Source organism: Streptopelia decaocto, assembly GCF_964273445.1.
Source record: "Streptopelia decaocto genome assembly, chromosome: Z".
Taxonomy (NCBI): Eukaryota; Metazoa; Chordata; class Aves; order Columbiformes; family Columbidae; genus Streptopelia; species Streptopelia decaocto.
The window spans coordinates 49,861,939-49,874,062 of record NC_138657.1 but is presented as its reverse complement, the minus strand read 5'-3'; the positions used below and the strand labels follow the sequence as shown (position 1 = coordinate 49,874,062).

At 38.9% G+C, this 12,124-nt stretch overlaps 1 protein-coding gene across 1 annotated transcript in view; it reads right to left on the bottom strand.

Moving 5' to 3' along the window:
• The window catches only part of SRFBP1 (serum response factor binding protein 1), an 83,030-nt gene that overhangs the window by 47,682 nt on the left and 23,224 nt on the right, over nucleotides 1-12,124 (bottom strand). The window contains exons 2-3 of the mRNA XM_082074091.1: nucleotides 10,044-10,132; nucleotides 9,007-9,079 (exon numbers count right to left, since the gene is read on the bottom strand). Coding sequence (XP_081930217.1) covers nucleotides 9,007-9,079; nucleotides 10,044-10,132 — 162 coding nt within the window. The remainder of the gene's footprint in view (nucleotides 1-9,006; nucleotides 9,080-10,043; nucleotides 10,133-12,124) is intronic.

Sequence of the window (12,124 nt, the reverse complement as noted above, 5' to 3'; positions counted from 1 at the left end):
ACACTGTGTGCAATCACACTACCTTTCATGCGCCCAGTACTTCCACCTCAAAAACTTAGCAGGGGCAGGCCCCAGAGATGCCCCTTTGCCTCTGCCCCTTTCACTTTTGGATTTTTCCCCACTCTCTCTTCCACTGTCCTCCTTCTAAAGCCTCCTCACACACAATGTGGAAACTGGCCAGACGGGAGCTAATGGGTGTAGGGCCATCCACCTACCTCCTTTTTTTTCATGCTAGCCCAGAGATTGGGAAATGTGTCTTCCACCTCCCTGGGGTGGGGTGGGTGGAGGTGTGAGGAGGTCTTTCTGCCCAGCCAAGCTGGTGCAGGGGCTTCTCTTGTCCCCTTTGAGGGGCTAGGGCAAGACCCTCATCTGGATGGAGCACATGGTGTCCTGGGTGTAATGGGAGGTGAGGGCAGGAGGAGGCAGGCAGGACACTGATGGCAGAGCTCCAGCGCTGTGCGTGCTGGTGGGGAGCATGGGGGAAATCAGACACTAACCATGGCCGGGCCTTGTGGGTACACGGCACCCGAGAGAGGAGACTGCTATGGTGCTTTGACCTGCATCGCAGGGCATGCACCCAGAGTCATGGGCAGCCTTTGCTTGCTGGGAGCTGTGTAACATCGGAAAGTTGTGCTCCGCAGATGAAATGGGGTGCGTGATCTGGAAAGGGGTCTTCATCTTTGTATCAGAAATAGCGTGGCCGGCACTACTAAGGAAGGGATCACCCCCCATACTCAGAACTAGTGAGGCCCCAACTCACATCCCATGTTCAGTTTTGGGTCTGTCACTACACAAAAGACACTAAGGTGCTGGAGAGAGTTCAGAGAAAGGCAATGAAGCTGGTGAGGAGCCTGGAGCACAAGTCTGATGAGGAGTGGCTGAGGGAACTGGGGCCACCTAGCCTGGAGAAAAGAAGGCTGAGGGGGAGACCTTATCACTGTCTGCAATTACCTGAAAGGAGGTTGTAGTGAGGTGAATATACACCCCTTCTCCCAAAAAACAAGTGATAGGCAAGAATAAATGGCACCAGGTTGCACCAGGGGTGGTTTAGATTGGATATTAGGAAAAGTTTCTTCATGGAAAGGGTTGTCAGGCATTGGAACAAGTTGCCCAAGGAAATGGTTGAGTCACCATCCCTGAAGATGTCTAAAAGTCAAGTAAATGTGGTACTTAGGGACACAGTTTAGAGGTGAGCTCCATAGTGTTAGGTTTCCAGTTGGACGTGATGATCCTACAGGGCTTTTCCAGTCTCAAAGATTATATGATTCTATTATCTGTTTCTGACCATTCCATGTGTATCAGATTGTTACAGTAATGTTGCCTATGTTGGTCTGTTTGGTAATGCTGACCCTTATGCTCTTATCTGGTTTATTATCCATCCCAATTCCTGATGCCCTCTCACATAAAGGGCAAATTTGCCATCATTGTCTTCCTAGCCCTAGTTTGGCTATATGATTAGGGAGTATTATGTCACAGATTTTGCTAAAGTCAGGGTATATGACATATGCTGCTTCTTTGTTGTCCATACAGTGATCTCATCACAGACCACTATCAGGTCAGTTAGGCACAAGTCAACCTTGGTAAATCCATGTTGGCTACTCCCAGTCATTTTACTGTCCTTCCTGTTCCTGGAATTAGCCTCCAGAAAGACTTGCATTCACAGCCTTCTTAAGAGACTAAGTTGAGACTGACCAGCCTGTATTTCCTCAGATCTTCCTTCTTCAAGTTAACCACAATGTTCACCATTTTCCAAATATCAGTAACCTTTTTCAATTATTGTGACCTTTTAACACCCATGAAAGCAGCCTTATCATTACATCAGCCAGCTCCTTCTGGATTCCACAGTTCAACACATCTAGGCCCCTGGACTTGTATATGCCCAAGTGACTTATGCATTCCTTAATGGCATAATTTGCTGCTGTGGATAACACTTCAGTCCCCCAGACTCTGGTTGCAGGCTCTGGAAGCTAAGAAGCCAAACAGCAGAACTGACCAGTAAAAAGCAAGATGGGAAAAAAAAAAAAATCACTGAATACCTCACCCTTTTCCATATCGTCTGACTGAGCTGTGGACCCTTTATTTTCCTTTAGCTCACTGTCACAGAGGCACCCCAAGGTTAGTTTAAGGGACAAGAGGGTAAACCGGTGAGAAATAGGGTTTTAGCACTCCAAAAGTGACTTAAATACAGGTTCGGATATCAGTTGAGGAAAATTATTAAGGGGCAGCAACTAATACAACAGGAGGTCCACAGTGTCCATACACCTGGCTACACCAAAAATAATGCCGGAGCCAAACCTGAGTCTGGGAAGAGTACACATTTGCCTGATACGGTGTGGGATTATTTTAAAGAGATACATGTACTCATATTGAGTACGGGAAATGTACACTTGCAATTCTGCGAGGGTAAATTTATAGTACGCCCACAATCCTGCAAGGAGAGATACACGTGCAAATGTGCACAGAATATTACACGTGCTTATTGGAAGCATGGGAGGAAAATACACTCGCGATTCTGTGAGGATTAATTTATACACGTGCTCATATTCAGCACGGAAAATACACGTGCAAACGTGCATGGGAAGTATATATGCACTCGCAATCCTGCAAGGGTTAATTTTACTTACACACGTGGCGACAAAGCAAGCGAAGTCTCAGTCCCGGGGAAGGGGAGGCCGTGGCTCCTGGCGGTGTGGCTCCTGGCTAAGCTCGTAACTCCAAGAGATAGTGCGTAAAACCGCACATCTCTACGAGAGTCCCATTTTTTATTGGCTGATCAGATCTGACTGTGGGCATTCCAGAAGCTTCTCTGCACCCCCACCCTGGCTGTGGGGTGCCCCTGAAGCCTCCAAACATCCCCCACACTGGCCACAGGCGCACAGCAGCTCCCTGGCGCCTCGGCACTCCCTTCTGCTAACGGTCCTGGCCAGGGTGCTCTGGGGCCAAACAAAAGAAGCTGTTAGCCTCAAACAGCAGAGAGAGGAGTTGTGTCTACTCCTTCCTTATCGAAGGAGGGAGGGCGAGAGAGGAGGGTTTGCATTCTGCCACACTCACTCCCAGTGTACTTATAGAAGCCATTCTTGCAGACCTTCACATTCCCCACTAGCTGGAAATCCATCTGAGTCTTGTATAATTTTAACACTGTGTGCATTCAGTCAGTATCTCTACATTCCTCCCAGGTAGTCTGTTCTTGCTTCCACCTTTGGTGGACCTCCTTTTCTCATTTGGGCTCAGGAACACACTGTTTATCCATGCTATCTTCTTCAGTGTTGCATTAGGTGCTCTTTACATTGTGTTTTCTACTTGGAAGAGCTTTCTACTTCAGCCCTGACATAATATGAGATGTGTATTAAGGGAATTTACAGAGTTTCGATGACAAAAATCATCTGCCTTACTAGGGCATACAGTACCTAGAAGAGCCATGTAATGCCATTGAAAAAGTAGAACGTGCCATTGAGAACGCAAGCAATAAAATTCAGTGTTTTTTAAAAGAGACTGACTTCCTGCACGTTCTCCTGAGTAACGCAAATACAAATCTATCCACCACTCAAAGCACCAAGTTTCCTGCATTATTGCAGAGAAATGCATCATGCATCGATAAAAAGTCAAACACTTCCCTCAGCAAGAATCTGCACTGCTTTGTTGAAGGTGGGCTGAATGACTTCAAGTTCTACCCCTTCTTCCTTCCCTGAAACAGTCTGAAAGTGGCACCTGACCTACACCATCGTGAGAGCTGGATCACCCCTGACTTTGTCTTTTGTTGAGAAGCATCAAGGACCCTCCCTAAGCTGATTATACCACAGTTTAAGAGCTTCCCCATTACTTGTTCAAAGACCTTCACAGGTTAAACATTCTATCAGTAATATGAAGGTCTGCTATCTATCACGGAAGAAAATATGTGTAAGACTGTTGTTGGAAACATACGCTAAGAGTCAGAAAAAGCAAAACTGCAAAAAGTGCATTAGTCCTCACTCTTACTTAAGATAATTCTACAGTGAGATGTTAACTGAAACTGAGGCTACAAAAGATGAAAGCATTAACCAAAAAAGGAACCACCACTGTTAGAAGAAAATGATAAAGGCTTTTTGAAAAAATTCCATGCAAAAGGACCATACTAGAAGAAAGATCTATCACACTCCTTAGGCTGACCTACTCTAAAATCATCAGTTTCCCAGTCCTGAGAAAAGAAGTTCTCTCACCAATATCAGTATTACTTTCATGAAATGGGATGATTTTTGTTCCAAGGGCAAAGATTGTAAAAACATCCTTTAGACTGAAGCTCTACCTTTACAAAATGATTTGGCTTTTAAAAGCTTGACAGTAATACTGGAGTTCATACTTCTGCTCATATCTTGCTAAACTATAAAGCTGAGAGAAAATAGAGTAAAGAATTATTTTTTCTGATCTCTCTTGTACTAAACTAATTATTCTGCAATAAATACTGTGTTTTTAGTGCAACTATTTTTCCAGTATTTTCAGGACAGAGAAAGTATCTTTCCAAGCCATGTAACAATGGTTGTAAGCAACTGCTGCTCATTCTCAACAACTGGAAGACATTTTCACTTCAAGCACTGTAAAAAGGCTTCCTTCTGTATCTCATTAATGTGCATCCTCCAAACACGATATTCCTACAGCAACACCTGTCATAATAACAAGGTTTTCGTTGTAAGGTAAAAGAAAAAACTGCTCCTAAATACACAGTAAAGCAACTACATAAAGTTGTATTAAGACTTACTTTCTGCTAAGAAATTTAAACAATTCAAGATAAGCTATACGTTGCTAAGAAATTACCAGACAACCTTTTTTTTTTTTTTCCTGTAAATAAACTTTAAAAAATCATAGCTTTTTAAATAGGGTAGGAAGTACTCTACAATGGGTAATTAATTTATTTTGACAGTATCATCAAGCCTGATAAACCTGCAAAAGAAGAAAATTCTATGAGTATACAAAAATTTATATTTTTTTAAAAGTAACATCATAGTGGAAGGACTAAAAGGGTCATACTTTTTTTTTTTCCCATCTTTCGTTAGTCGTTAAATAAATATTTTATACAGTTTTGGTGAAACAAAAATCTGATGAACTCAAAAAGCAGTGTACTATTCCAACAGCTTGGAGAATTCCTGCAAATAATTAATCCAGTTCCTGCATCCACGTAATTGGAATTTTTAACTGCTCTTATTTCCCACAGTGTTTACTTTTGATTGTTGTGTTTGAGACACTATCAACTGTATTTGTCAATTAAGTTAATTTTAATCTCCAGTTTTACCAAAGAAAACATCAAGAACACACCATACATGCTATTTCCAAATTCAAATAACAAAAAGCTTAATACAGCCCATCAACAACCCTTCTCAGGTTTTCAATATATGCAGAACTCTGCGTGTGCAAGTGTCTATAGGATATAAAAAAGTAGACACAGACACAGTATTTAACTTGAAAACTGAGCATCTCATTATGTCCTACTCCTTGGAAACAGTATATTTACAGTGAAATTTATGACAGCAGTGCCTGTTTAGAGTCTACCTGAAGACAGTAAAAGAGTATCCCCACAAGTTAGTGATAAGACAAGTGTTATCAAATAATAGCAAGCATTTTCTCCTTCCTGTAATATCAGATGGTAATTAGTAAAGATACACGCTAGAAAGAGAAGTTAAAATCTTGTAACTGAAAGCCTACATTTGTGTTATTCAGAAGGACAGCAGCTCTTGTAAGTCCTGCTGAGCTGCAGGCAGCCAGCCCCTTAACAACAGATGCACAGTCAAACAACTGATTTGTTGTTGTTGTTGTTATTACAGTCTGGATGAAAGAAAACAGTTGTTCCATGAAGTGGCTGCAGCCATACTGAAACACAGTGCTGACCAAGTAACAGACTCCCAAAGTAAATGAGCTAGTACAAAAGGCTTGTGGGTTTAGAGGCAGCTGAATGCAGAAATGTAGTTCTGAAGATGGCGAGGAATTCTTACTTACTGAGATTTCAACCTCTCAGATTTTTTTTCCGAGTAAGAGAAACTTAAGCCATGGAAATAAAAATGGCAGTAAAACAGACAACTGTGGCAGTCCCAGAATTTCAGTTCTTTCTAATCTTGAAACAAGTTCCCTGTGAAGTGGAATCCCCTCATGCCTGAGGTCATCAGGATATATGAAGTCCTTCCCAAAAAAAACTGTTAACACCAGCAGTCCCCAGAAGGCTTTTATTTTATGGACACGTGATTGCAGAAAGGTAGTCTGGGTCTGTTCTAGGCTGATGGAATAAAAATGAATATTTAGAAAGAGGTGTGCTGTCTTTGGCAACTGTGAAAAACTTGGAAAAAATTCTACTATTTTCATTTCTTCCAAATTTGTATTTTCTTCAAGCTATATCAACCTTTCATGTTTTGTCCAACAAATAAAGAATGTTTAGAAGTTTTAAGTAGCCATCTCAACAAATCTTTTAATCTGTAATTAAACAAGCTGTCAGACTTTGGTGTAACATGCACTTTCTAGTTCCCAGCCACTTCGCTGGTGTAAATATTTTGGGGTTTTGTTGTATTTTTAAATGAACTCTTTGCAGCTTGGTATACTTCTCAAGCCTAAATATTCAGTAAAGGAGAAGGCAGACGTTTCTTCTCACATAACACACTTAAGTAGAGGTTTATGGACTACTTCTGCATGTTATATGGAAAATGACCAATTCCTATATTCTGCACACAGTCAATCAGTTCTGAAAGGATTTGCACCTCCTCTGACAAGTGTTTGCGGATCTACATACTGAAACTGCTAGGAAAGTCTGGATAATACAAGCCTGCTCTAAGGTGCAACTTGGTAGACTGCTTTCCAATTTACCTTATTGACCATTTCTATTCTGTCTGTTCTTTCCTAAAAATTCAAAAATATCCATTTAGGTTATGCAAAGAGTTCTTTATGAAACCCTATGATGAAAAACTTCAGACAAAAGGTTGCTGGGAGTGCTGTTTCACCAACATAAAGTCTCTCACTATCTCAGATAATATCAATGATTTCTGTGAAAGCTGTCTTGTTGCTTTTCCATGCTAAATGAGGAGTATTTCTACACGAACTCTAAAAAGCTCTTAGTCTAGAAATCAACAGTATGGAAAAATATGTAAACAACTAGTGTCTTTTAGGCTGTGATTCATAAGAAACAGGAAATTTTATTTTGTCTAAGAAACAAATATCCTGTAAAGCTAGTAAGTGTCTACTTGTTCATTTTTAAAGACTAAAAAATGTCAGGAAAACAAACCTTTTTGCTATAAAAATTTTATTAATATCAAGGTGCACTTTTTCTAACAATAAAGACCACTTACAGCACCATTTGAGATAACTGAGCACATTTACTAGCTATTTGCCTAAGAAGTGGCAGAGCTTTTCCTCTTTCTCAGCTGCCCAATCTGAAGACTCCTTTCTTTATAGAAAACTATTTCAAAGCAAAATTTGTTTGCCTTTAGCTCTCCAGATTACAAATTTATTCTCCCTTGACATACGCCTTAAAATTAACACTTACAAGTCCTGCACTCATTACACCAACTGAAGAAACAGCTTGAATGTATTTGGCCAGTACAGCCTGAGTACAGCCAGCCTTTAAGATGTCTGCATCAGTCAATCCTGAGAGGAAAAGCACAATGTGGACAAAGCAAACAGTTCAAGGAGTCATGTGCAGAATGAGTTTTGCAGTGAAACCCTCTCAGGAGGGCTCACAGAAGCCCTGTAAAACATGGGGCATCAGATGTATCACATCTCATCACTTGATATATTTCCTCTTAAAAACTGAGAGATGTTTCCAGAATCCTCATCATGCTCCAACAGGCACATAAATGTGTCATCAAAAATTAAAAAACCCAAACAAAACAAAACCAACAAAAACAAAACAAAAAAATCCCCCAAACAAAACAAAACAAAACAAAAAAACCAAAAAACAAACCAAAAACCACAATCACAAGACCAAGCTTAAGACTGATGGCAAGCCAGGAAAGCAGAATGCTTACGACCAGTGCTTTACCGTTCAATATACCACTGCCCATGTCCTTTTCCACTTCACTGATTTGTGAGGACCCTTGTTTTGTAAGTACAGTGCTAAAAATTCCTGATTCCACCTGATGAATTTCACACAAAGCACATTTAAATGGGTCAATGAAGCCTTTCCAGTACCCAGTTTTTCTGAAGACTAAGGTCTGCACAAGGATCAGGAAAGAAACCAAGACAGAAATGCTAACAAAAACCCCCACAAATAAATAAATAAATGACAAAAAACCAAACCTGCAAAGTAGTGGTGATTTAATCACTACAGTCATCAATGGAAAACAAACAAAAGAGATATACGTGAAAACCATTTTCTTGGCCTATACAGGACTCTAGTGCTCAAGCCTTATGACTGGAATTTGTACTTCGTTTCAACACACAAGATTTGAAGTAATACTGGCTAAAATTGGGATACTAGTAGTACAAAACACTATCAAGTTCCAAAATTTCTGAAGCATTTGCTGATATGTTGTAACATATAAAATAAAAGCTATATCAATTGACAGCAAGGCTGAAGATAACAACAGGTCTGACTGAAGTGTTACCATTCCCTTGCAGCTAAAACTTCAAACTACCCCAGAACTTTGAAGTTGAAAGTAAAATACAAGTTGCATCATACTTGAAACTAAGAGGCCTGACAAGGAGGATACTACATTGTCAGGGACAAAAAATGGCTTCTATAATCCTGAGCAGCATGAGAACTTCAGCTTCCATGCTTTAAGTGTTACAGTAAAAACTACAAGCATCACACATTTCTAAACAAATTCCAGTTTAGCCTGGCAAGTATAAGACTCAAGTTGTCTAACACCTTGACAGATGCAGCAAACAAACATGGAAATATACAAATATCCATAATTTTCCATCTGTGCTAAAGACCAAGCTGACTCTGGAAATATTTCAGTTAAGTTTCAGCAATTCAGTTCCAGAAAAGAGACAAAGCTTTTTGCTACTGAAATTAATGACCTCTAATATTGAAATAACTAAACATAGCGTTACCTTCATGGCATGGATTTCTTCTATTAATCTCTCAACTCGTTTTTGGTTCTTTAATTTCAAGTCTTCTGAACCCCTGCAAATGAAGTCTGTCTTCATTAAAAAAATCTGAACTCTTGTTAATTTTATTTCTCCATGTACTAAGTAGCAAAATAAAAATATCACAGAAGCGAGCATAAACACATTCACTTGTTTCTAAATGGGCATTTTAGCAAAGAATTTAACATAATCTAATGCTTTCACTGATCTGAACAGAGGAAAACACACTGGGGATTTACTAGAATAATAAGAAAGACAAATGTTGCTTTACTAGAAAATAGTAACTACAATTCCTATTCATGATACGTAGGAGACACTGATATCTCAAATATAATTACATTTTAAGATCTGTAATATTTAAATATAAAAGATCATTTGGTTTGCTTCTTATTTTGCACAATTTCCTAAAATTATGGGAGAAGAGCACATTCAACTTACACTTCGAACACAGTAACAGATGTATCTTATACCGTCTCCAATAAGACATGTCATAAGTTACTTTGGACCAGTTATCTTTAAGAACATAATCTACAAAATGTTGTTTTAACTATTTACTTAAGCATTAATCAATACTAATCAATAAAAATCAAGTACAATCTGCGTACCTATGCAAGCTGAACAGTATTTTTTGCTATAGAACCATGCAGACAACTGCAGTGAGAAAATGTTGCACAACTTAGCAGCAGAATAACATAAAAAAAAATCAAGTCTAACACTTTTAAAAGTACTGTAAAAGGTTCTGTGATTTGCATTAGCTTCCAATATACTGTATCAGCTTAAAAATATTATTGCAATTCTGCTTTATGAAACTGCTTTTTCTGTAGTATCTTTAGTTTATCTAAAGTGATGTAAAAATAAGATAAATAGAACTTATGCATCATAGACCCTGAAACTTTAAAATATAATATATGTTTCTCCCACTTGTGTGGTTTTGGGAAAACAATTAAGATACTGTCTCATTTATAAATACAAAACCAAGAACACTGATACTTAAAACTGACTTTTTCAACTTTAGTTTTGCAATGTGTCTGGTTAGTCTGCGGATAGTCAGGACTCTGGCCTTCTTCACGTCTTTTCTCATCTTCACAACCTGTCAGAAAGATAGGAGACATTATAAAGCTTGTTTTCCCTGATTAGTTTCCATGTAGAATATATTCATTACATTGATTTAAATTTTAGAAATTAGTTCAACAAAACGAACAATTTTTGAAAACAGAGTGCAGTTCCCTGCTAACCAAATCCCAGTTCAAAATAATTCAGATTTCATTTAAAATCAAACTGCTTCCATAAACGTTAGAGGAAGAACAACCAACCATCTAAAATTTGCCTGAGCTCTCAACAGAAGACAAGACTTTCCTAACTAGCCATATTTTACTGTTATTCTTTGAGGCAGACTGAGCTACAGACTTGAAGAGACTCATGTTTTGCCTTTACTTTGTCCCAATAAAACAGCATCAGTACTTTCCCATTAGTACATAATATGTAAAAGCATTTCATCGTGAAACATTCTGAAAGAATAAGGAAAGACTCACAAACTAAACATTATTTATTATAGAACAGAACCTGAGATATTAAAATATTTTTATATATTTGTATTGATTTTTGTAGAAAATAAAATGAAAGTGACTTCCAACACACTACAGTCTGTTTCAACTCCCTATCCTACTCAGTACTCTGTTCCCAAAATGTGTTTCAAAATAGACAGTATTAAAGAAAACTTGACAAGGATGCTTTTGTCTTATTTTTTGCCCCAAAATAAAAGAAACACAGTTGTAATTTTATTAGACAGATGGTACAAACAGACAAAACTTTGGAACTTTTTGCTATTAAATGCCATAATGGGAAACATTAGGCCTAGATATTGCCTTGTTAGTGATGCACATTCTGGAGATAAGGGAGTTGATAGTGACCTTATTTTTTACAACTCAAAACCCACTTATTTATTCAGATATGTCTTAACCATCACCGTTAAGATTTTGTATTTGACAGTTAAACTTAGAAGACACAAAATATTAAAACGACAGAAATCAATCTTCTTGACAAAAAGCCAAACTTATCTTAAAATTATCTAGTGGGATAAGTTTCAAAATAGGTTGGCACCTCTTCCTCAAGGAAATTCTTTACCTGAGGTTTCTCAGAGATAACATAAAAATGATTGCTTCATGGTGTTTGCACCGTCAAGTCAGTTCCATCAGGAATATTAGTACTACAAGCCTGCATCAAGCTTGACCGAAAAAGAGAAACAATAAGTCTACGAAGCTCACAGAGCAACATTTCGCACCTACAATGGGAAGCCTGGCTAGTATATATCCCCTGTGCCGCAACCATAAAGATGAGACTATATAATTTATTAAAAAACACCAAACAAATGAAACCAAAACCACAACAACAACAAAAAAACCCCACATACTTTGCACACTTGGTTATGTTTGTACTTCGGTTACCGACAAAAGTAAGTGGTGAAGGCTTGAACTGTATTCAGTAACGGTTCTGCTGAAGGCTCAATCAGATAAGAACAATTTCTGGAGAGACATACGTGCTGATTGCCAGCCCCATGCTTGTGGGGCAGAGTAGAGCAGAACGTGCCCCAAAAACAGGGAGAGGGTAACTATACTAGGGCAGTATTACTGGCACTTGCACAGAGAGAAGGGAAAAGGCAAAGAAGGCTTTTGAGACGCAAACAACTGACTTAAAATTTGTCTCCTGTTCTGAAAGTTGTACTGCAAAGGTCAGTACTTACCTCGGTTACCCTAGTGAAAGTAACTGTGCACACAGGTCTACCTGCAAGCATTTCTACTTCAGTTAACAGCAGAAACGATGTGCCAAAAAGCACCTGCGCCAAGTCGCTGCCAGACAGTAGCACTGCTCAAGTCTCCATGAGCTAAGGAAGAAATCCTTACCATTATGATTTGCCATGTGGGCATGTTACATTTCTTTTTATAAAATACTGAATGGAATTATCACAGCTCCCTACATTACATCATCTTCTAAATGGAAGAAAGAAAACAAAGCATCTTCTGGTTTAATATCTCTTGGATGTACATTCAACGAGCTGGGCATTTCAGATGCAAACTGTGTATGC